Raw genomic sequence first — 21,514 nt, forward strand, 5'->3', positions numbered from 1 at the left:
TGTGGGCATGCAATCAAAGTGGTTCTTCTGTGTTCTATGTAAGTATAAGTACAGTCAGTAGCAAAGCTAGAGTGAGACATTTTTGTTACAGTTTAGACAACAGGAATACATATATTGGTGTCATACGTCATGCCCAGTAAGAACAGCTTGTAGGTGGCTGACAGGATTAAATATAAAGAACTCAGTCAGGAGGGGATGCTGAAGAGATGGCTCAGCACCTACATTTATTCAAAAGACTGGCACTCGGCCCCCAGCATCCAAATGAGGCAGCTAACAAATGACTATAACCCCATTTTAGGGGGTTCACTGGCCTCTTCTGGCACCTGCTCATACTTGGCATACACATACACAGAGACCCACACACATATATGTAGATAAAACATTTTTTTTTTGTTTTTTTTTTTAAATCACTCAATTATATTTTCCACTTAGAAAGCTTCTTGAAACAGATCTTTTTTTTTTTTTTTTTTTAAGATTTATTTATTATGTATACAGTGAGTGTTTTGCCTGCAGGCCAGAAGAGGGCGCCAGATCTCATTGTAGATGGTTGTGAGCCACCATGTGGTTGCTGGGAATTGAACATTTTTTTAAATCATAAGAATTTAACAAGCTGGAAAGATGGCCCAGTGGTTCAGAATAATTGTCTTCAAACATGACAACCAGAACTTGGACCTCAGCACCCATTAACAAGCTGGTCATCCTGAAAAACACCTGTAATTTCAGCTCTAAGGGGAGGCAGCGGGAGGGGATCTCTATAAGCTGGAGGTCAGCCTGGTATACATAGCAAGATCCAAAACAGCCAGGACTACATAGAGAGACTCTGTCTCCAAATAATAATAATTATTATTATTATAAAACTAAAATAAGTTAAACTAGTAAATAAATCTTTTTTAAAAGAAAGAAGGTAGTAGTGGACTAAATAACAATAGAAAGTGATTTTTATTGAATTACTGGCATTTGTTAAATACATGTGGGTTTTTTTTCCTGAATACTTTTTCCAGCTTGACACATACACTGAAGGATTACAAATACCTTTGCCAACTATATTGTTTTGTTCTTTGAAATAGAATGTATAGTTGCATCATTAGTTGTAGACTGCATGACTTTGTGAGATGTCCTACTAAAATGGGAGTGTTTCAATGATTATATGTTTCTGTGGTTACTTGCTTATTACAGTTAACACACCTATTTTGTGAAAACCTTTTAAAACTGCATTATTTGCATTGCATGGCTGTAAATGCCTTTAACCCCAGCATGTGGGAGGCAGAGGTAAATGGATCTCTATGAGTTCAAGGCCAGCCTGGTCTACAGAGTTCCAAGCCAACTAGGGGTCATACTAAGACTTTTGTCTCAAAAAAAGAAATAAATAAAAAAGCAAAACTATAGGTAGGCATGGTAGCACACCATGTTTCCCAGTAGTCAGTTGGTAGGCATAAAGGATCCCTAGGGCAGGCTAGCTAGCTGGACTACTCAAATCAGCAAAGAGATCCTACTTCAGTATGTCAGTGGAGAGTGAATGGGGCAGACATTCAGTGTCAACCTCTGACTTCTATATGCTCACACATAAACATACCCACAAATGTGAACACAAACACAACACACATAATGCAAAATAAAATTTTTTTTCAAAGATCATTTGGGGGCCTGTGGATGTAACTCTATGCCAGAGTGCTTACCTGATACCTACAAGGCTGTAGATTTGATCACCAGCAAGGCAAATAATAATAATAATAATTTTCAATTCAGTGGTGAAAATATACTTCATGCTCTTGGAAAGGACCAGGGCTCAGTTCCCAGCACCCACAAGTCAGCACACAACCTCTACAGTTACAATTCTGAGGGATCTGACAGTCTTCTGACCTCCATGGACACCAGCTGTGCATATGGCACACATACATGGAGGCAAATGCTCATACACATAAGAATAATCCATAAAGATAATCAAATAAAATAAGCAACCCCAGCCTGAAGGAACCATCGTTTAGAAATTATAGAATGTTGGAATGTTGGACTATGTGGCCAGAAACAATTTTCAGCCTGTTTATTTCCACTAGCATACTGGATAGACGAGATATAATTTAATAATTGCTTATTAGAAAAATTTTAAATGGCTGAGTCTAGAAAGAAGCATGTGCACCTTAGAAGTAGCTCCATCTCCCACTCCAAAGCTGCCTTTCATGCACCTTACGTGAAAGAGTTAATTGGGAGAGCTGGGGATGTAGCTCAGCTGCAGAGTACTTGGCTAGCCTGCACCAGATCCTGGGTTCTATACCCAGCACCTTATAAACCATACTCAGGAGGTGGAGGCAGGAGAACCAGAGAACGTCAAGGCCATTCTCAGCTACACAATGCATTTGAGGCTACCCTGGGCGAGAGGCTCTGCCTTAAATATAAATAAATAGACAGTTGCATTACCCACTGTGATTACAGGCTTGTCTTGTAACACTTTGGCTGTATTCCCAAAAAGAAATGATTGTGTAAGACTAGCCACCTATACACTCTGAAAGCACATTCCTGGGGGTGGTTTACAGTTTATTTATAAATCTTCAGCAGTTGTTTATGCTCTGGGAATGGAGTGCTCAAAGTTGTAATACATATGAAAACAGAAATCCTCACCTCACATCAGATGGGTAAGTAGCTGTTACTCATTTGAGGTTTGTTGAGGTTTCTGCTTCACTTGGCAGAAACTAATGATGATTATTTCTGATGCATTGCCCAGTGTCTCAGAGGGTCTGTCTCACTGACCTCTCCCATTGTGCTTTCCTCTGCAGGTGAAGGTTGCTATCCTTAAGTACATAGAAACTCTGGCCAAGCAGATGGACCCAGGAGATTTTATAAATTCCAGTGAGACTCGCCTGGCAGTGTCTCGGGTCATCACTTGGACGACAGAGCCCAAAAGTTCTGATGTTCGAAAGGTGTGTTTGAGTGGGATCAGGAGATAACTTTGGGTGTTTTTTAACTGATTTTTTCTTAGATACAGGCATTATATATATTTCATCATAAATGAAGAGTTGGCGTTTCCTGGGCTTTTTATTATACTGAAGAATCGGTTCTTGGTAATGTGGAGATTTACCGCTTGTTGTGTTTTGTTTTGCAGTTTCTCCTATACCAGTTGGTTTGCTCCTGCTTCCTTTCTTACAGAGGTTCTGTTCTTAGAGTTAATGTCTGCCTGGCTTGTCATGTCCTTGAGTTACGGATTTTTGAGACAGTCTTTGATCACCTGGGCTAACTAGAACTCACTCTGTAGTAGATGACCTTGAACTCCTAGTCCTCTTGCCTCCACCTGCCAAGGACCAAGAATGTTGGCATAGACCACCATGCCCAGCGTGACTGAGCTTTACATGCCCTTTAGTGTATGTTAATATTTTCATTGTTTCTGCCAAGGACTTATGGCTAGCATTTTCTATCTACTCAAAAATAAGTGTCGTTTGTGCTAGAGAAATGGCTCCATGGGTAAAGGGCTTGCCGTGCAAGCACCAGAATTGGAGTTTCTATTCCTAGCATCTACATTTTTTTTGTTTGTTTGTTTGTTTTTTTTTTGTTGTTGTTTTTTTTTTTTTTTTTTTTTTTGGTTTTTTTCGAGACAGGGTTTCTCTGCGTAGTTTTGCGCCTTTCCTGGAGCTCACTTGGTAGCCCAGGCTGGCCTCGAACTCACAGCGATCCGCCTGCCTCTGCCTCCCGAGTGCTGGGATTAAAGGCGTGCGCCACCACCGCCCGGCAAGCATCTACATTTTTAAAAACCCAGCACATCCCTGTAATCTCAAAGCTGGGAAGAAGCAGCTACAATCAACTTGCTAGGACTCACTGGCCAGCTGCTATTTCCCAGTTGTTGAGCTCCTAGTTCAGTGAGACCTGGTCTCAAAAACTAAAGGAGAATTGGAGGAGGGGGGTGCACACCTTTAATCCCAGCACTTGGGAGGCAGATCTCTGTGAGTTGAAGGCTAGCCTGACCTTTGGCCTCACATCTGAACACACGTTAGCACATGTACATGTCTATGCACAGCTGCACACACATGAACACAGACGCATGTATCAGGAAACAAAAACAAAAATACACTGAAGTGAAGGAAAGTGAAGACATGGCATGATAAAACTTAGAGATACAGCCGAAGCTGTATTTTGGATGAAACTCAACAGTACACAGACAGACAGACATGCAGACAAAACAGTCAAACACGATGATGGTGATGATGATGAAGAAGATAGAAAGCTAAGCTGGCACACACCTTTAATCCCAACAACTCAGAATGTAAAGGCAGGTCTTTGTGACCAGCTGCCGAATGTTCCCACTTACCAAGCCTTTTCCACATGAATGCACTGTGCCCTCAAGCTGTGAGCCAAAATAAATGTTTTGTCAGGTATTTTGTGAAACCTCTAATTCAGAGCTTATAAGAAGAAGAAACATTTTAAATCATTTATCCAATCAACCACCATAAGACAGTGAGTCAAAAAGAGCAAAGCAAACCTGAAGCAAATAGAAGTTCATAGTTGAGAGCCGGGCGGTGGTGGCACACGCCTTTAATCCCAGCACTCGGGAGGCAACGCCAGGCGGATCTCTGTGAGTTTGAGGCCACCTGGTCTACAGAGCAAGATCCAGGACAGGCACCAAAACTACATAGAGAAACCTTTTCTCGAAACACCAAAAAAAAAAAAAAAGAAGAAGAAGAAGTTTATAGTTGAGAATGCAGAATAAAGCAGAGGCCAGGCATGGTGGAACAACTTTTAATCCAGCACTCAGGAGGCAAAGGTAGACAGATCTCTATGGATTCGAGGCCATCCTGATCTACAGAATGAGTTTCAGGAAAGCTTGGCTATGTAAAAAGACTCTGCCTCAAGAGAGAGAGAGTATGAGAGAGGGAGGGGGGTAGGGAAGGAGAGAGAGAGAAAAAAAAATAAAGCAGCAGGGCTAGTGAGACATTTCCGCAGTGAGGAGTACCTGCTGCTCTTGCACACACGACAGCTCACAAATGGCTGTGATTGTAATTCCAGGGCTCAGATGACCACCTCTGGCATCTGCAGACCCTGCACGCACACAGCGTGGTCATGCATATAGACCCGGGCAATGTTCTGTGGTGCTGCATTATTGGAATGCAGGCTACTTTAGCCACTCCACTATTGCTTATTCAGACTCTGTAAGTTAGAACACAGAGGTTTTCATGGGGTAAGATCAGAAAAGGTCCGGAACAAGGTGTGTACATTTGATATGGGTCATGTGACCATGCACCATTTCATGCTCTCCTCCAAATTGTTACATAATTTTAATTTTCCTACTAATCTGAGTAAGTTTTATATTGTTTTAATTTTTATGAAACACCTGGCTTACCTTATATTGAGATTAACTGTAGACTTTTTAGATTAGCTGCTTAAAAGAAGACTAGATATTGGTAGTTAAAGAATCCTACAGAGCCAAGCATAGTGGTATAGACTCAAAGCCACCCTCCAGAACTACATGGTAAAATTCTGGTTTGGTTTGTTTGATTGGTTGGTAGACTTGTTTGTTTGTTGTTGTTTTCACCTTCTTATGCTGCCTTTATTTTTTAATTATCACACAAAGTAGCATCTTTCCACATGGTATTTTCATGGGTACTTGGGTTTCATTTAATTCCCCTCCTTCCATTCCTACCTTTTACCCCTCCTTTGTGTGCTGCCTATGTACATACTTATACCTTTCTTTTCTTTTCTTTTCTTTTTTTTTTTTTTTTGGAGCTGAGGATCAAACCCAGGGCCTTGCGCCTTGTTAGGCAAGCGCTCTACCACTGAGCTAAATCCCCAACCCCCATACTTGTACCCTTCTACTCCCAGTATTCCTTTAAAAGTAAAGCCCATCAGTTCACACACTGAGAAAGTTTAATTTCAGCATTAAGTCACCCTGAATGGGATTCATACAGCCATCTTTTTGCTTTTGATCATTTACTAGGAAAACGGAAACGGTAATCTATGTTGACAGAATAACCCTGCAGTCTGTCATCTGTTACACTTTCATAGTCCCGTCTTTTAATTTCAGAAAATAAATGGTAGTTGAGAGTGTTTTTATCCTCCCCATAAAAGAATCATGAAAGTTAACGTTTTCCTTTTCCATGGAAGACGTGGTCAAGCCTTGTGCTGCTGAGCAGAAACATAAGAAGAAAATGGCCACCCACCTTCAAGTAGCCAAACTGCATTCACCTACTTTTTGTGTCTTTGTTTCTTTCAGGCAGCACAGTCAGTGCTGATTTCTTTATTTGAACTCAATACCCCGGAGTTCACAATGTTACTAGGAGCTTTACCAAAAACTTTCCAAGATGGTGCTACTAAACTTCTTCACAACCACCTTCGAAACACTGGCAATGGGACCCAGGTATTTCTCACTCACAACAGGTGGCTGTTGTGTGCTCTTGTGATTGGTTTAACAATGATTGCTTTGTTTTGCATTAAGTTGACTTAATTAATTTTACTATATGATTTTTATATCTGCATTTGGCAATATTTTTTTAGCGAGATTAAATATTGCCTTGGGAAGAGTAGAGTCCCTTGAACTATCCTGTTTATATTATAATTTGTATGCATTGGGGTAGTAGTTAGCAGTGGTCAACTTGGAAAGACACATGTGAGCAGAGTGTGTCTGAGGGACACCAGCTTTGGAGAACTTTAGGACATTCGTGCCTTTTACCCTTCAGATAAATCAGTTCATGTTTGAGCACCAGCAAATGTGACTCATCCTGAGTCAACTAGTAAGTTTGAAGAGAATCGCACTAAAGGATTTCAGGCTTGTTGGTGTGACTATTTGGGATTTTGTTCTGAGGAAGTCTGACTAAGCGTTCATTCCAGTGAAACGTATAGAAGTAGGTGTAATTTACGTAAAATGTCTAAAAGATTGAGTAAAGTTTTAAAAGAGGTGATGTAACCAATCGTTTTATTAAAATAAGAAACACAGAGCCAATGTAAAAGAGAAAGCCGAGAGGTCAGAGCTCAGAGATAAAATCTTACCTCCTGCAGTGCTCCTAGCTTCCCCGAGAGAGGGAGGTACTTCCTGTGTCCCTGTTTAAATAATCTTTCTGTTCTACCTTCTCATTGGTTGTAAACCCAACCACATGACTGCCTCATCACTGCCTGTAAGTACCGCCCTCCAGGTCTTAAAGGCGTATGTCTCCAATACTGGCTGTATCCCTGAACACACAGAAATCTACCTAGCTCTTCTAACCACCACGCTCTTACTATGGCTCTAATAGCTCTGACCCCAGGGCAACTTTATTTATTAACATAAAATTAAAATCACATTTCAGTACAAATAAAATATCACCACAAAGAGGGATATTTGATAACAAGGATAATGCAGATGTACTTGATGCCAGCCTTAAGGGGAAGAGTTTCAGGGTTGAAAATGATGGCGGATTTTTAAGTGTGGCAAGACATTTCATAGCCCACTTGTACATAACTCAAGGACCTAGGATGCTGGACTGTGATGGTCACCAAAGACTGACGTGACTTGGAATCCAGCTTGTCTCATGCGATGAAGATAACAGATGCAGACTCTGGAGGAAGCATGCAAAGCAAAAGCAAGCTTTCTTAAAAAGAGTTACAGAGAAGGGAGAACTCCTGAGAGACAGAAAGGTTTCCAAGAGAAGAAAAACAGGCATCACACTTGCTCATCTAAGCTTTTATAGAGCTTTGTCAGAGAATGGACAAATCTTGCCTGGAGTAATTGCTATGAAAGTGGCTAGTTCTCTCAGATATTGTAGACCAGTAATGGAGGACCCACATAGCATTTGCATGTCCCCCAGCCCAACCAGAAAGATGATCATGCACTGTTTATGCACTGCTCAACAATGAAATATGGTGGGAGCCCCTTTCTGTCCACCTCTGACCTCAGATTTACTATTGACCTTGACTGTCTTCTAGGTATTGGTCACTTGCTGGATGTTACTACCCTCTGACCTTGCAGGTGTCTCAATTGATAATTCTAATGAACTCTTGGTTCCTCATGTCTCCTAATTGCAGTTAACTCGTTATCTTCCAAATGGTCTGGGTTCTCCTTCCTTAAAGAGGTGGAGGCCTTCTTAGAAGCTCTCTTTACTTAGTCTGTTAGAATTAGCTGCATTCGAAGCGTAGCTACAGGAAAGGACAATAGTATCTTACGAATGTTCCTCAAGGGCTAGAAGTAGGGAAGCAGCCTGCAGTCAGTGTCCCAGAGCCCCCCCCCCCCCCCACACACACACACACACATACACACATGCCTTAGCTGCTTAGTTAGCTGTGTCCGTACCCTCTGGGAGGCCTGCTCGGTCTCTGTTCAAGTGTGTGCTCTTTTCCTCTACTGCCGACAGTGCACCAGCTCCTGCGTCAGAGTTTCTCTGGGAGTAATGTCTTGTGAGCCAGTCCCTTCTCTTCTTAAATGGAAAAAGACAGATTGATACCATGACCAGATTTTACTGTCTTAGTGGCTTTGTGAAAATCATGTCTAAAAGACTCAGAAGGAATTAAATTGAACTATCAATGAAGTAGGAAGGGTTAATTAGCTAAGAACAGAAAGCTGATTTAAATTTTTTTAATATGAGGCAGAGGCAAACAAGTTTTTGTAAGTTTGAGACCAGCCTGATCTATATATTGAGTTCCAGGGCTACTTAAGAGACCCTGTCTCAAAAAAAAAAAAAAAAAAAAAAAAAAGTTTAGGATCATGTTAAATCCTTCATAGAAAAAATGTTAATAATGTTTGAGAGACAAGCAGGTTAAAAACAAATGGGCATGGTGATGCACACCTGTAACCCAGCACTTGCAAGATGGAGGCAGAAGGATTGGAAGTTCAAGGTCATCCTTGGGCATATAGTGAGTTCAAGGCTTGTCAGGGGTACATGAGACTCTCTCAGAGTGGGGCCGGGGATGGGGGGTGGGGGTAAGGAGGTGAGGGAGAAGGCTAAAGAGGTAGGTTTCTGAATCTGAGACACATTTTCTCCCAGAAGCTAAACGTGAGTGCGTGGATATTTAGAATGCTGACATAGAAGGCACTTGGATAATGTTCTCTCTCGTGACTGTGTCTCTTCCCTAGGGACCTTTTAGTTGCATTTTCCTGTAGTAAAACTCTTTTTACTCCCACTTCAGAGTTCCATGGGAAGTCCTTTGACAAGACCAACACCTCGATCACCAGCCAACTGGTCCAGTCCTCTTACTTCTCCTACCAACACATCCCAGACTACATTATCTCCAAGGTGAGATGACTGTTGTCGTTCATGTTCTGTGTTACCAGTTTCCATTCTTAGAAAGGCAGAGTAACTGTAATCCCAGTAGACTTTATTGGACTTGGAATGTCTTAGAAACTGAGCAGATTCAAACAACTTTGACTGTATATAAAATCTAACCCTTTAAATGATGATATATAGGATGAAGAGGTATTGTTTTCTTAAAGAGCATAGTTACATTTCTCAGACTGTAAATTGTACAGGTCTTTTCTGTTACACTACTTAGAATAAACGGCAGTATCAGTTATGGTATTAGATAGAATACTGATGAATCACTTCTGAAAGGTCAGGAGGGACTTGAGCTTATAGGCAAAGCATAAAGAGAGAAGAATGGGGAAGAGTTAAATAGATTATGAGTACATTATGTATATTTCTAAGAAAATATGTGACTGAGATATTGCTTTTCAATACAAAGTAAGAGATAGAAAATTTTCGCACACAGTTCAAGCGTGGGTCTATTTGAGATTCAGTTCTTTTCTCTTTTTTTAATTGGATGTGTGTGAGTGCAGGTGCACATGGGCCAAGCAAGGGTTGTATGTGAAGGTCAGGAGACAATCTTCAGGAGTTTGTTTGCTTCCTCCCCTGTGGGTTCCAGGGAGTCAGTGCAGGTGACCAGGCTTGCTCAGCAAGCACCTTCACCAAACAGACCATCTTGCCAGTCCCCAGTTAAATCCTTTATTCATTAGTCGATAGCCACCAAGCCCCTTTTGCTGGCCTTTTGTAAAATGATTCCTAAAGTATTTCCTATTAGAAGTACTGGCCTACATTTTGTTATTGGTCATACATCATGGCTTGCTTTATCAGATTATCCATTAAGATTACAGGGTGCTACATCAGAGATTAAGAAAGAAAATGTATTGAAACTTATCACCTAACCTGTGTGTTATACATTTGTGACAATTTTGCTGGGTAAATTCAAGCCTTAATTGAATTTAGAATTTGATTATAGAATTCATGTCATTAACATTTATGTTCAGTGTTCAAAATTCAAACAGTCTGCAGAGATGACTCAGGAGATAATTGCTGTTGGTGAAAAGGCATGGCTGCCTGAGCTCAGTCCTTAGGTCACCATGTAGGTGAAGGAGAGAACTGACTCCACAGAGCTTTCCTCTGACCCCACATGCGTGCCATGTGCCCCACCCCCACCCCGACACATAACTATAATACTTTTTTTTATTTCAAAATCTTCCCTGCCTCTTTTCTTTTACCTTTATTTTTGTTGTTGTTTATTTCCCAAGGCATATTTTGCCAAATAATAGGCAGGAACTATAAGTAGGTGAAATATAAGTTCCCTTTTTCTCTACCAAAGACTGCTCTCAGACGCTAGAATGCATGGCTACTCAGGCTGGCCTCCTGCTGGCCATGTGGCAGAGGATGGCTGTGGACTCCTGATCCTTCTGCCTCCACTCTCTGAGTGCTAAGAACACCGGCGTTCACCAGCAACTATGTTTGTTTCTTCTTAAACTAGTGCTCTTACTGTTTTTTACTTACAAGGACTGGGATGCATTCTATAAAGGGCCAAATGGCCAATATTTTAGGCTTTCAAGCCAAGTGGTCTGTGACCTTTATTCAGCTCTGTTGTTGTGCTCCTAAAACAGTCACAGACAGTCTTAACATACATACTGGCTATGCTCCAGTAAAATTGTATTTATGCATACTGAAACTTGAATTTTGTATAGTGTTCACATGTTATAAAAACATTTATTTAAAGTGTAAGCTGTGTTGATAAGATGGCTCAGTGGGTAAAAGTTCATGCTGCAAAATATCTATCGAACTTGGTTCCCAGGATCCACATGTGGAAGGAAAGAATCAGTTTCCAGAAGTAGTTACTTGACCTGCACACACATGCAAATTAAATGTAATTTTAAGATCAGGCATGGTAGCCCATGCTTTTAACTCCATCACTCAGGAGACAGAAGTGGGAGGATCTCTGTGAGTTCAGTGTTCACTGGTCATAGTGATACTTTCCTATAATTTCAGAACTCTAGAGGTGAAGGCAGGAGACTCTTGAGTTTGAGGCCTAGGTTGGCTCCAGAGTGCGTTCTAGCCAAGTTTAGGTTACAGAGTGAGTTTTTATGTCAAAAATAGATGATTATTATCTTCATAAATATCCTCAAATGTGTTTATTTCAACAGAGTCAGGTTTAGACCAGGCTGGCCTTCAACCTGCTATGTAGTAGAGGATGCCCTGAACCCCTGACCCTCCTTCGTCCACTCCCCAGGTGCTGGTATTACAGGTGTATACCACCACATCTAGCCTGTTCATATTTTAAAAATATAACTGAAAATTAGTAGCCAACTGTGGTAGCTTACACCTCTAATTCCAGCACTTTGAGGAAGATTGCTGTGTGTTCAAGACTAGCCTGAGCCACAGAGTGAGACCTTCAAAATAAATAAACAGACAGACAAATGGAGATTGGAGAGATGCTCTGTAGTTAAGAGCACTTTGGGACAGAGAGCCTGGGTTTGGATCCCAACACCCACTTGATAGCTCACAGCTATCTGTTAACTCCGTTTCCAAGGAATCTGATGCCCTTTGCTGACCTCCAAGGGTTCTGCACACACATGGAACACATGTATACATGTAGGCAGAACACTCATGCACATAGATATGAAAATCAAATCAAACAAAAAATAAAATAAGTAAAAATTAGTACCATCTTTTTCGCAGTGCATTTGATTACGACACAGAAAACATGAATTCTGAAGACATTTACAGCTCCCTTAGAGGTGTCACTGAGGCAATTCAGAATTTCAGCTTCAGAAGCCAAGAAGATATGAGCGAACCACTGAAGAGGGACCCTAAAAAAGAGGATGGTGACACAGTAAGTGTTGGCATGTTTGTTCCATCGTTATCACCATCCTAACATACAAGAGCCCTCCCATGTGAGTGTTCTTACATTGCCCAGGCTGCTTTGGTTTCCATCAAGGATTGGGGAGGGGGGGTGGGGGTTGTTGTTGTTATTGTTTTGTTTGTTAATTTTCACGTATAATTTTTAGGAGGTAGTGACTCTTAAGCATTTACTGAGTATCAACCTCCCACGTATTAGCGAGTTTTAGGTATTAGATGTGTAAGACAGAGGTTCTTCCTATAGTTCTCTTTAGATTTCTAAGTAGAGATGTTTCTTTATTTTAGAGTTTTGGGTTAGATTGTACCATCAAGGAAGGTGAATGTATACCATTTACATTTGCATCTCCTTACACTTGTCTCTGGCAGCTTAGAGTACTCTTACAATAAGCCATCCCTTCATTCCTGTTGAGAGCATTGTTGCTCAGTATCCACAGAGCCCCAGCATTTCAGCACATCTCTGAAGGACTCCCCACCTACCTTTTCCCTCACTTGGTTTTCCTTATACCTGTCTGGTAAAGCTCAATACTAGTAGAATAATAAAAATGGTTGTCAAAAACACCTAGGTTTGAGGTTCCCTATCCTAAAGCTGCATGTGGTGGCAACAGCAGGGTAGTTTTACTGCTGAAAGGCTTTCTGTGTTTGTTTTGCAAATATTACATGACCAGGGTGGTGCCTCAAGTAATGACAGGAGCAGTTCTTGGCTTGGACTGGTTGTACATGGACTGGATGAAGGACAAAGGATGCATGTAGAGTTCCCAGGCACCAGCGTGGCATGTAGTTGCTCGATAGATGCTGATGATTGTGGTACTTGTGGTGATAATAATTTTGATACTTGTATTTGTATTAATATTGGTGTTTGAGCAAAGGTGTTAATATATCCCAACTCTATTAGCATCCTTCTGAAATTATATTGACCTTTAAACCTGTCCTTTGGGAGGAAGGAGGCATAAAAATAAAAGCTGAAAGATGCTATTAAGATAGCTCATTATTCAAAGATAGTATAGTGTGCCAAATTTCAAAGATGACTTGTTAATTGTTGTTTGTTTCATTGCTGAGATTGAATTCAGAGCCTTGAATGTACGGGGCAAACCCTCCTAGCACTGAGATATAGCCTCAACTATGTTTTGCTAATGAAAGCCTTTGTATCTTTAGCTGGCATAGAAAAGCTCTTGCTAATCTCAGTGTTAATGTTACATGGTTGAGTCATTGACAAAAATAACATCATTGGAGGCAACATTTGTGATGGCTTATTTGCCTCTCAGCTGTGGTTTCTTTACATCTTTATTTAAGCTTTTTCATTTGGAATATATTTTGTAACCCATACTGTTTCTCATTAATTTCTTTTTAAATTATTGTTACCTTTGTTTGTTTTTTAACTTACTGTTTTTATTTTAAGTGTATACACCTGTGCACCATGTGTATGCAGAGGCAAGAAGTGGTTGTCAGATCCCCCTGGAGCAGGAGTTACAAATAGTTGTGAACCACCATGCTGGTGCTGGGAACTGAACTAGGGTCTTCTAGAAGAGCAGCCTATGCTCTTAACCACTGAGCCAATTCTCTATGCCCTTAACTTTTTTTTTCAATAAAGATTAACTTATTTATTTATTTATTTATTTATTTATTTATTTATTTATTTATTTATTTATTTATTTATGTGTATGAGTATTTTGCCTGTATGTATGTGAACCATATGCATGCATTCTTGGTGTCCACAGAGACCAGACAAGGCATCTGTCCCCCTGAAACTAATGTTAGATGGTTTTGAGCTGCTATGTAGTTATAGGGAACTGAACCTGGGTACTCTTACCCACTGAGCCGTCTCTCCAGTCCTATTGCTACTGTTCTTAAATAGCCCCTTAAACAGTAGTCAAACACCTGTTTGTTTGTTTTTTGTTGTTGTTTTTTTGTTTTTTGTTGTTTTTTGTTTTTTAAGACTATTTTTATTCGTATATTTGTGTGAGTATATGCCCAGGGTGGGTGCCTGCTGAGGGCATTCAATCTCCTGGAACTAGTATAGGGCCTGGGAACTGAACTCAAGTCCTCTGGAAGAGCAAAAAAACACTCTTAACTGCCAAGTCATCTTTCCAGCCCCCAAGAAGCATCTTTTTAGAATGTGAAGAAGGTATTTTAAAATGAGGTAACTTGCTGTGCCTTCCTCTTCCTGTCAATAGATGTGTGGCCCTGGAATGTCAGATCCACGAGCAGGAGGTGATGCCACTGACTCCAGCCAGACAGCTCTTGATAATAAAGCATCTTTGCTCCATTCAATGCCAGTTCACTCCTCTTCACGCTCTCGTGACTATAATCCATATAACTATTCAGATAGCATCAGTCCCTTCAACAAGTCTGCCCTCAAGGAAGCCATGTTTGATGATGACGCTGACCAGTTTCCTGACGGTATGTTACGGGTTACAATGCTAGCACTTGCATTTTAGAGGACCGATGATCAATGAAACAATGGCTGTATCTGCTTTTTTATTGTAACTCTTTAAAATGTAAGGAAATGGGGAATGGGAATGTGTACTTGTTACGTGTCACTGGGTCAAAATGGTTGACTAAGGCACCTTAAGGAAGGCTTACAGTTTCAGAACACACACATCAGGACTGGAAAGTCATGGTAGTGAGAGCACGAGGCAGCTGCTCACATCGAATCGGTGTCAGAAGTGAGTGGGTCCTTATGTGTAGCTCACTTTCTCCTTTAATTCAGTCTGGAACTCCGGCCCATGGATGGTGCCTCCCACATTCGGGGCAGATCATCCCTCTTCGTCTAAATATCTCTGGACCCAAATATATGTGTCCATGTTGATTCAAAATTGACAAAATATATTCTCCTAACCTGTAAGTGTTTGTTTATATACTATTTTGATAGTTTTTATGTTCAGAGTGAGAACCTGGGTGGTCAACTTGACCTCACTGTCAAAAATCAAGATAACTCTAACATCCTCCCAGGAACAACTCAACCAGTTATAGCATATGAATTTAGTTTATTTCCAGACAAACTTGTATACTAGAATGACAGAGATCTTCTCATGAAATAACTCATTCTTTATAATAATACTTTGAGTGTGAAATCATGATCTCTTTTATGAATAAAGGTTCGTTTCAGGGCCTATTACAAGAGAGCATATTATTTATGTTCACATGAAGGTAAAATTGGCTTCAGTCTAAAGGTCTATGGGTTATTAATCTGCATAGCCTGATGGGTAGTCACTACTCTCTTCAGTAGGTACCCTTGTCAACTCTGGAAAGGGGTAGTTGTGACTATACACTCTGCCCTTCTGATCACAGTAAGCAGCAAGGCACAGCCAAGATACATGAAAAGCAATAATAAAGTACAGAATACTGTCTCTCCTTGTTGGTAAGGAATTAGTTTTTTAATACATTTTTAAAGATTTACTTACATTTTTATGTGTGTTGGTGTTTTGCATGCATGTTTATCTGTGAGGGTGCCAGATCCCCTGGAACTGGAGTTACAGCTGCCATGTGGGTGCTAGGAATTGAACCTGGATCCTCTGGAAGAACAGCCAGTGCTCTTTTGTTGTTGTTGTTTGTTTTCTTTTTTTTGCTTTTTCAAGACAGGGTTTCTGTTTGTAGCCCTGGCTGTCCTGGAACTCACTTTGTAGACCAGGTTGGCCTCAAACCCAGAGATCTGCCTGCCTCTGCCTCCTGAGTGCTGGGAATAAAGGCGTGTGCCACTGCTACTCAGCAGCAGCCAGTATTCTTAACCACTGAGCTGTCTCGTTAGCCCAGACTTTTTATTCCTTTGAATCCATGTTACTTTCTTTAAATATTTCCAGTACAGGGCTAGAGAATGCTAAGAGTACTTCCTATTCTTGCAGAGGACCTGAATTCAGTTCCTAGCACCCACATGGTAGTTCATAACCATTCATAACTCCACTTCCAGGGGATATGATACCCTCTTCTGATCTTGGAGAGGATCAGGCGTGCACATGGTACATTTGCACACACACAGGCAAAACCTCCAGACACATGAAATAAAATTGAAAAAAAGTTCCAGTGCTATTTGACTTTCTGTGGTAAACTTGAAATTCCTCTCAGTGCCAGACATAAAGCTTAGTGGGAAAGGCATTTGCCACCAAGTCTGACAGCCTAAATTCAATCCTTAGAACCCACAGAAGGAGAGAACTGACTCCTGCAAGTTGTCCTCTGACTTCCATCCATATGCTATGGTGCCCATGCGCACAATAAATAAATACTTTTTAAAAAATGAACCAGGCATAGTGATGCAGTCCTATGTAGACCCTATCTCTAAATAAATAAATAACTATTTAAAAGAGAGCAAAGACAAATCCACTCTTTGGTAAGACTGGAGACAGTTCTACTGTGAAGAATACTCGATGCTCTTGCTGAGGACCCAAGTATGGTTCCCAGTACCTAGATCAAGCAACTCACAATTGCCTGTAACTCCAGCTCCAGGGGATATGATGCCTTCTTCTAGCCTCTGAAGGCATTTGCACATATGTGGCATACACGCACAGAGATATACACACATGCACATAAATTAAAACCATAACTAAAACCCCGCTCCTCTTTGATTACAATTGATGGACAGCCAGAACTTCATAGTGAGACCCTGTCTTGATATAGATGGAGGGATGGATGGATGGGTAGATAATAAAAATTAAGAATAAAACCTTTATTTTGCCCATATTTCAGGACAAAGAAAATAACTCTAATTGATAAAGTTACTCTCTGCTGAAAAATTCTGGTCCATGGAAGGAATGACATGATTAGATAGTGAACATTTTTTGTTGTTTTTGAGACAGGGTTTCTCTGTAGCTTTGGAGCCTGCCTTGGTACTCGAGCTCTGATTATGAGACTGGCTTCAAACTCACAGAGGTCCGCCTGTCTCTGTCTCTGCTTCCCGAGTGCTGGCATTAAAGGCATGTGCCACTGCTGCCCCGTGATAATGAACATTTGTAACTCCTTAAAATAATTGTTCCAACAGCAGTCAGTGGGTCAGCCCACTGCTGAAATATTGCTGGAGAAGTTCCCAATGATCAAGTCGTAACTACCTGAATCACTGAAAGTGGAGTGTCCAGACACACAGAGAGCCTCCGGAGGAGTGCTTCCTGACTGGCAGTAACTAGGAGATGTGCAGTGGGGATGGGGATGGGGGAGGGCTACACTCTTGCTGAGCTCTGGGTGATAGCTCCGGGGTTTCCTTACACATTGGTTGTAGCTATTTTTCACAGTGTTCTAAAGTGGTCATTTCTACACCTGAGAGTCAGCCTGTAAAAGTACAAAATTAATATTCCATCCTTCTGACAGATCTTTCCTTAGACCATTCTGACCTAGTTGCAGAGCTGTTGAAGGAGCTGTCTAACCACAATGAACGTATAGAAGAAAGAAAAATTGCCCTCTATGAACTCATGAAGCTAACCCAGGAAGAATCTTTCAGTGTTTGGGATGAACACTTCAAAACAATATTGCTGTTATTGCTTGAGACTCTTGGGGACAAAGAGGTAAATTGCAGGATATGTATATAAATGATATTCTGTACTCTCTGAGGGTTTATGGATTTATTCTTACTTGGCTTTGTGGGTAGCAGACTAGGAATCACACCCAGGGCCTTTCCAACCCTTGCTTATTGTTTAGCTTTCCTATTGATCAGCTAGTACACATTGGAACTTGACAAAATGACTCTGTTCTGCTGCTGTTTTCTGCATGTAGTTTTTACTCTGAAGTGCTGTTTCTTTTAGCAGATTTTTGTTTCTAAAAATTTTAAGAAGTTTCCAATAGTTAAAAGAAGATACATGTAGCAAGCTGATTCCCACAGAAAAGTAAAAATTACTTGTACATATTTAAATATGTTTTCAGAGCCGGGCGGGCAATGGTGACACACGCCTTTAATCCCAGCACTTGGGAGGCAGAGGCAGGCGGATCCCTGTGAGTTCAAGGACAGCCAGGGCTACACAGTTGTGGGGGGGGGGGGCATGTTTTCAGTTGCAAAAATTCCTTTCATAGTCAAAATGTTACTTATTTCAAAGTAATAAAGCTGAGCACTTGGAAGGCTGTTAGAAGAATCACTTCAAGTTCAAGAACAGCTTGGGCGACAGGGTGAGACTCTGTCTGAAACCAAGTACCAAGCAGTTGTTTGCAGGTCTTCCTTGCAGAGCCTGTACTTCTGTGAATTTTAGCTTAAAAAGCACAGCTTTTCCTTTTCCTTCTATCTCCTTTGTGGTTATTAGCCAAAAGCCTAAGCCTGCTTCCCCTGACACTCTAGGCCTTGAAGATGCCCTCTGCCCTATATGCAGCTACTGCCAACCCCCATGCCTCACTCAAAAGTCAGGGGTTTCTCTCCTCTTCTCCATCTCCCTCCTTTCAACAACTTCCAGAATTTTTAACTTGTCTGTCTTGTTTTTTTTTGTTTTTTTTTTTTTTCTCACAAACTCTGGTAATATGGTCTTAAGCCTAGAAAGACTAAAATTTTTTAAAAATCTGTCTATGGGGCTGGAGAGGTGGCTAAGCCGCTAAGAGTGCTTAATGCTCTGGAAGAGGACCTGTGTTGAATGCCAAACTCCCGATATTGGGCAGCTCACAAGCACCTTAGCTCCAGCTCCAGGAGATCCCGTGCTTCTGGCCTCTGAAGGCACCTGCACTCTTATACACAGGCACAGACCCCTAATTAAATATAAAATGTAGATGTAGTAGCACATGCCTATAATCTCTACATTCTGGAGGTGAAAACAGCAGGATTAAACCTTTGGGGCCAGCCTGGGCTACATTACAGCCTTGATCCCAGCCTATCTCCCAAATACAACAGAAGTAAGAGTGATCCGTTTTCCACTAGAGGTGATAAATTGTGTACTACATGCTTTATACAGCGTCCCTCCTCCCAACCTTAAAATGCTTATAGAAATTGAAAATGTGCAAAGATTTTGTGCTATCCAAAATATTATTAAAACCACTTAAATGTTTCTTCTTAGCCAACAATCAGGGCTTTGGCATTAAAAGTTTTAAAAGAAATCTTAAGGCATCAACCAGCAAGATTCAAAAACTATGCAGAGCTGACCGTCATGAAAACATTGGAAGCACACAAAGACCCTCATAAAGAGGTGAGTGACCAAGAAGTTCAGTCACTAGTGTATTATCACAGTTATGTCTCATAAACCTGTAAGCGCTTCCCAGAAAGCACTCTGGTTTGGTGGATGAGGGCTTAGTTTTATTTATTGTGTATATGTGCATGCTGTATGTGTGTGAGCATATGGTCAGTTCTTTTCTTCCACCTTTATGTGTCTTCTGGGAATTGAACTCAGGTCACCAGGCTTGTATGGCAGGCATCTCTACCTACTGAACCATCTTCTTGTGTACTTCCTCATACTTAGTCTTATATTATACCTTGGTTTTGCCTGAAACTCACTATGTGTTCCAACTGGCCTTGAACTCTGAACACCCTCTTGCCTGAATCTTCTAAGTACTGGGATTGCAGGTGTGAGCTAGCATTTCAAGCTGTGTCCTTCTTAATCATTTCCTTCATAAATACTTGTTTTTGATATAATGCTTGATTAAGATGTAAGCATAGAGCTGGGCACATAAATCAGTCAGTAGAGTACTTATTGCAGAACGATGAAAATCTGAGTTCAGTCCCCAAACTTGCAGGAAAAAAGCTGGGTGTGCTGGTTTGAGTCTAACCCCAGGACAGGACAGTGGAGACAAGCAGATCACCAGGCCTTGCTGACCAGCCAGCCTAGCTGAACTGGCAGATCTCATGCTAATGAGAGACCCTTTCTGCAGAAACAACTTGGGGGCTGGCAAGAGAAAGGCATTTGCTCCCAAGGCTTATGATAGGAGTTTGACTCCCATGGGGGAAGGAAAGAACCAACTCCTGCAAGTTGTCCTCTGACTCCCACAGACACCCAGGCATACACCCATTAATACACATGCACGCAGAACACCATCATTTCAGTTTTTATTTTTGAATAGGAGGGGTGGCTTCTGAGGAATGACACCCAGCTCTGGCCTTCACACACACAGATGTGAGCATATGCTCTATCCCATGTGATACATGGATACCAAGACCTTTCCTGTAATTCATCCAGTTTTGATTTCTCCCTTTTGCTCTTCGTTTTCTAATTAGAGTTCACCAGCCTGCATTCCACTTAGCACTAAGAATTTGCTGTTTATATAACAAGTGAAGATAACATTGTCATTTTTAAGTGTGAATCACTTACAGGACCTTTGCCTCTGTTACAGGTTTATTCAGTAAGCTTTTTTTTTTTTTAATATTATATATACAGTGTTCTATCTGCATGTATTCCTACTTATCAGAAGAGGCCACCAGAGCTCATTATTAGATGGTTTGAGCCACCATGTGGGTGCTGGGAATTGAACTCAGGTCCTCTGGAAGCACAACCAGTGCTCTTAACCTCTGAGCCATCTCTCCAGCCCCCACAAACAGCCTTCTTAAGAGTCATGTAAACCTCTTTCCTTACTTCATGTTCATGATATTCTCGCTCCCTACAAACCACAGTGAGGTCTGTTCATTAGCCCCCTACATTCAAGGAGTGTTTGTACCACTTATCTCACAATGACATGAAATAAAGCAAACTAAGTAAATTCTTAAAGTCATGAAACTACTGTTGCCAACAGTAGAGGAACTGGGAAGAAGAAGAATGACAGGTGGAGCCCAGTGTCGGCAGCTCCTGGTAGTTGTTAGTCTGATCTTACCTCCCTTCTTGTATTCATCTGTTCACTGCAATATTTTCAATGCACATCCAAAGTACCAAGTCAAGTTAAATGCTTGATGAAATTCATATTTAGGATTTACAGTTTGTTTGTTTGTTTGTTTTTCCTGGCTGGCTTTGCCTTTTGTTTTAGGTGGTGAGGTCTGCTGAGGAAGCTGCCTCCGTGTTGGCTACTTCAATTAGTCCAGAGCAGTGCATCAAAGTGCTTTGTCCGATCATACAAACTGCTGACTACCCAATTAATCTGGCTGCAATCAAAATGCAAACAAAAGTGATAGAGAGAGTATCCAAGGACACCCTTAACATGCTTTTACCAGAGATCATGCCGGGTCTAATACAGGTAAGCTGCAGACTGGAGGAGTCCGTCAGGATGCAGGTGTGCTTTGGTTATCTCACACTGTTTTCAAGCAACACTAGTAGCACAGTCAAGACTGCCATGCTCAAGACAAAGATTTGCACTGGGGTAGGTGGGGTTTAGGTATGGTACCCAATATGTAACATAAAAGGTACTACTCAGCAATCTCTTAAGTACATGATCTGGTGTTGTGAAATCCATTTGTAGTGTTACATAACTGTCACTACTGTCCATTGCTAGACCATCCCCATCATTCTAGCCTAGCATTTTGTACAAAGCAATAAACCCATTTCTCATAACTTCCCTCCCAGTCCCCAATAATCTCTATTCTATTGTCTTTGAACTTAATTACTATAGATTTTTCATATATGTGAAAAACATAAATATTT

At 41.1% G+C, this 21,514-nt stretch overlaps 1 protein-coding gene across 50 annotated transcripts in view; it reads left to right on the plus strand.

The window, feature by feature from the left end:
- The window catches only part of Clasp2 (cytoplasmic linker associated protein 2), a 193,434-nt gene that overhangs the window by 161,585 nt on the left and 10,335 nt on the right, over positions 1-21,514 (plus strand). For all 50 annotated transcript variants that reach the window (XM_076577230.1, XM_076577234.1, XM_076577231.1 and 47 more), the window contains 8 exons: positions 2,772-2,915; positions 6,194-6,337; positions 9,076-9,182; positions 11,883-12,036; positions 14,234-14,459; positions 17,355-17,548; positions 19,013-19,141; positions 20,904-21,110. In XM_076577230.1, coding sequence (XP_076433345.1) covers positions 2,772-2,915; positions 6,194-6,337; positions 9,076-9,182; positions 11,883-12,036; positions 14,234-14,459; positions 17,355-17,548; positions 19,013-19,141; positions 20,904-21,110 — 1,305 coding nt within the window. The remainder of the gene's footprint in view (positions 1-2,771; positions 2,916-6,193; positions 6,338-9,075; positions 9,183-11,882; positions 12,037-14,233; positions 14,460-17,354; positions 17,549-19,012; positions 19,142-20,903; positions 21,111-21,514) is intronic.

This window comes from Peromyscus maniculatus, chromosome 7 (genome assembly GCF_049852395.1).
Source record: "Peromyscus maniculatus bairdii isolate BWxNUB_F1_BW_parent chromosome 7, HU_Pman_BW_mat_3.1, whole genome shotgun sequence".
NCBI lineage: Eukaryota > Metazoa > Chordata > Mammalia > Rodentia > Cricetidae > Peromyscus > Peromyscus maniculatus.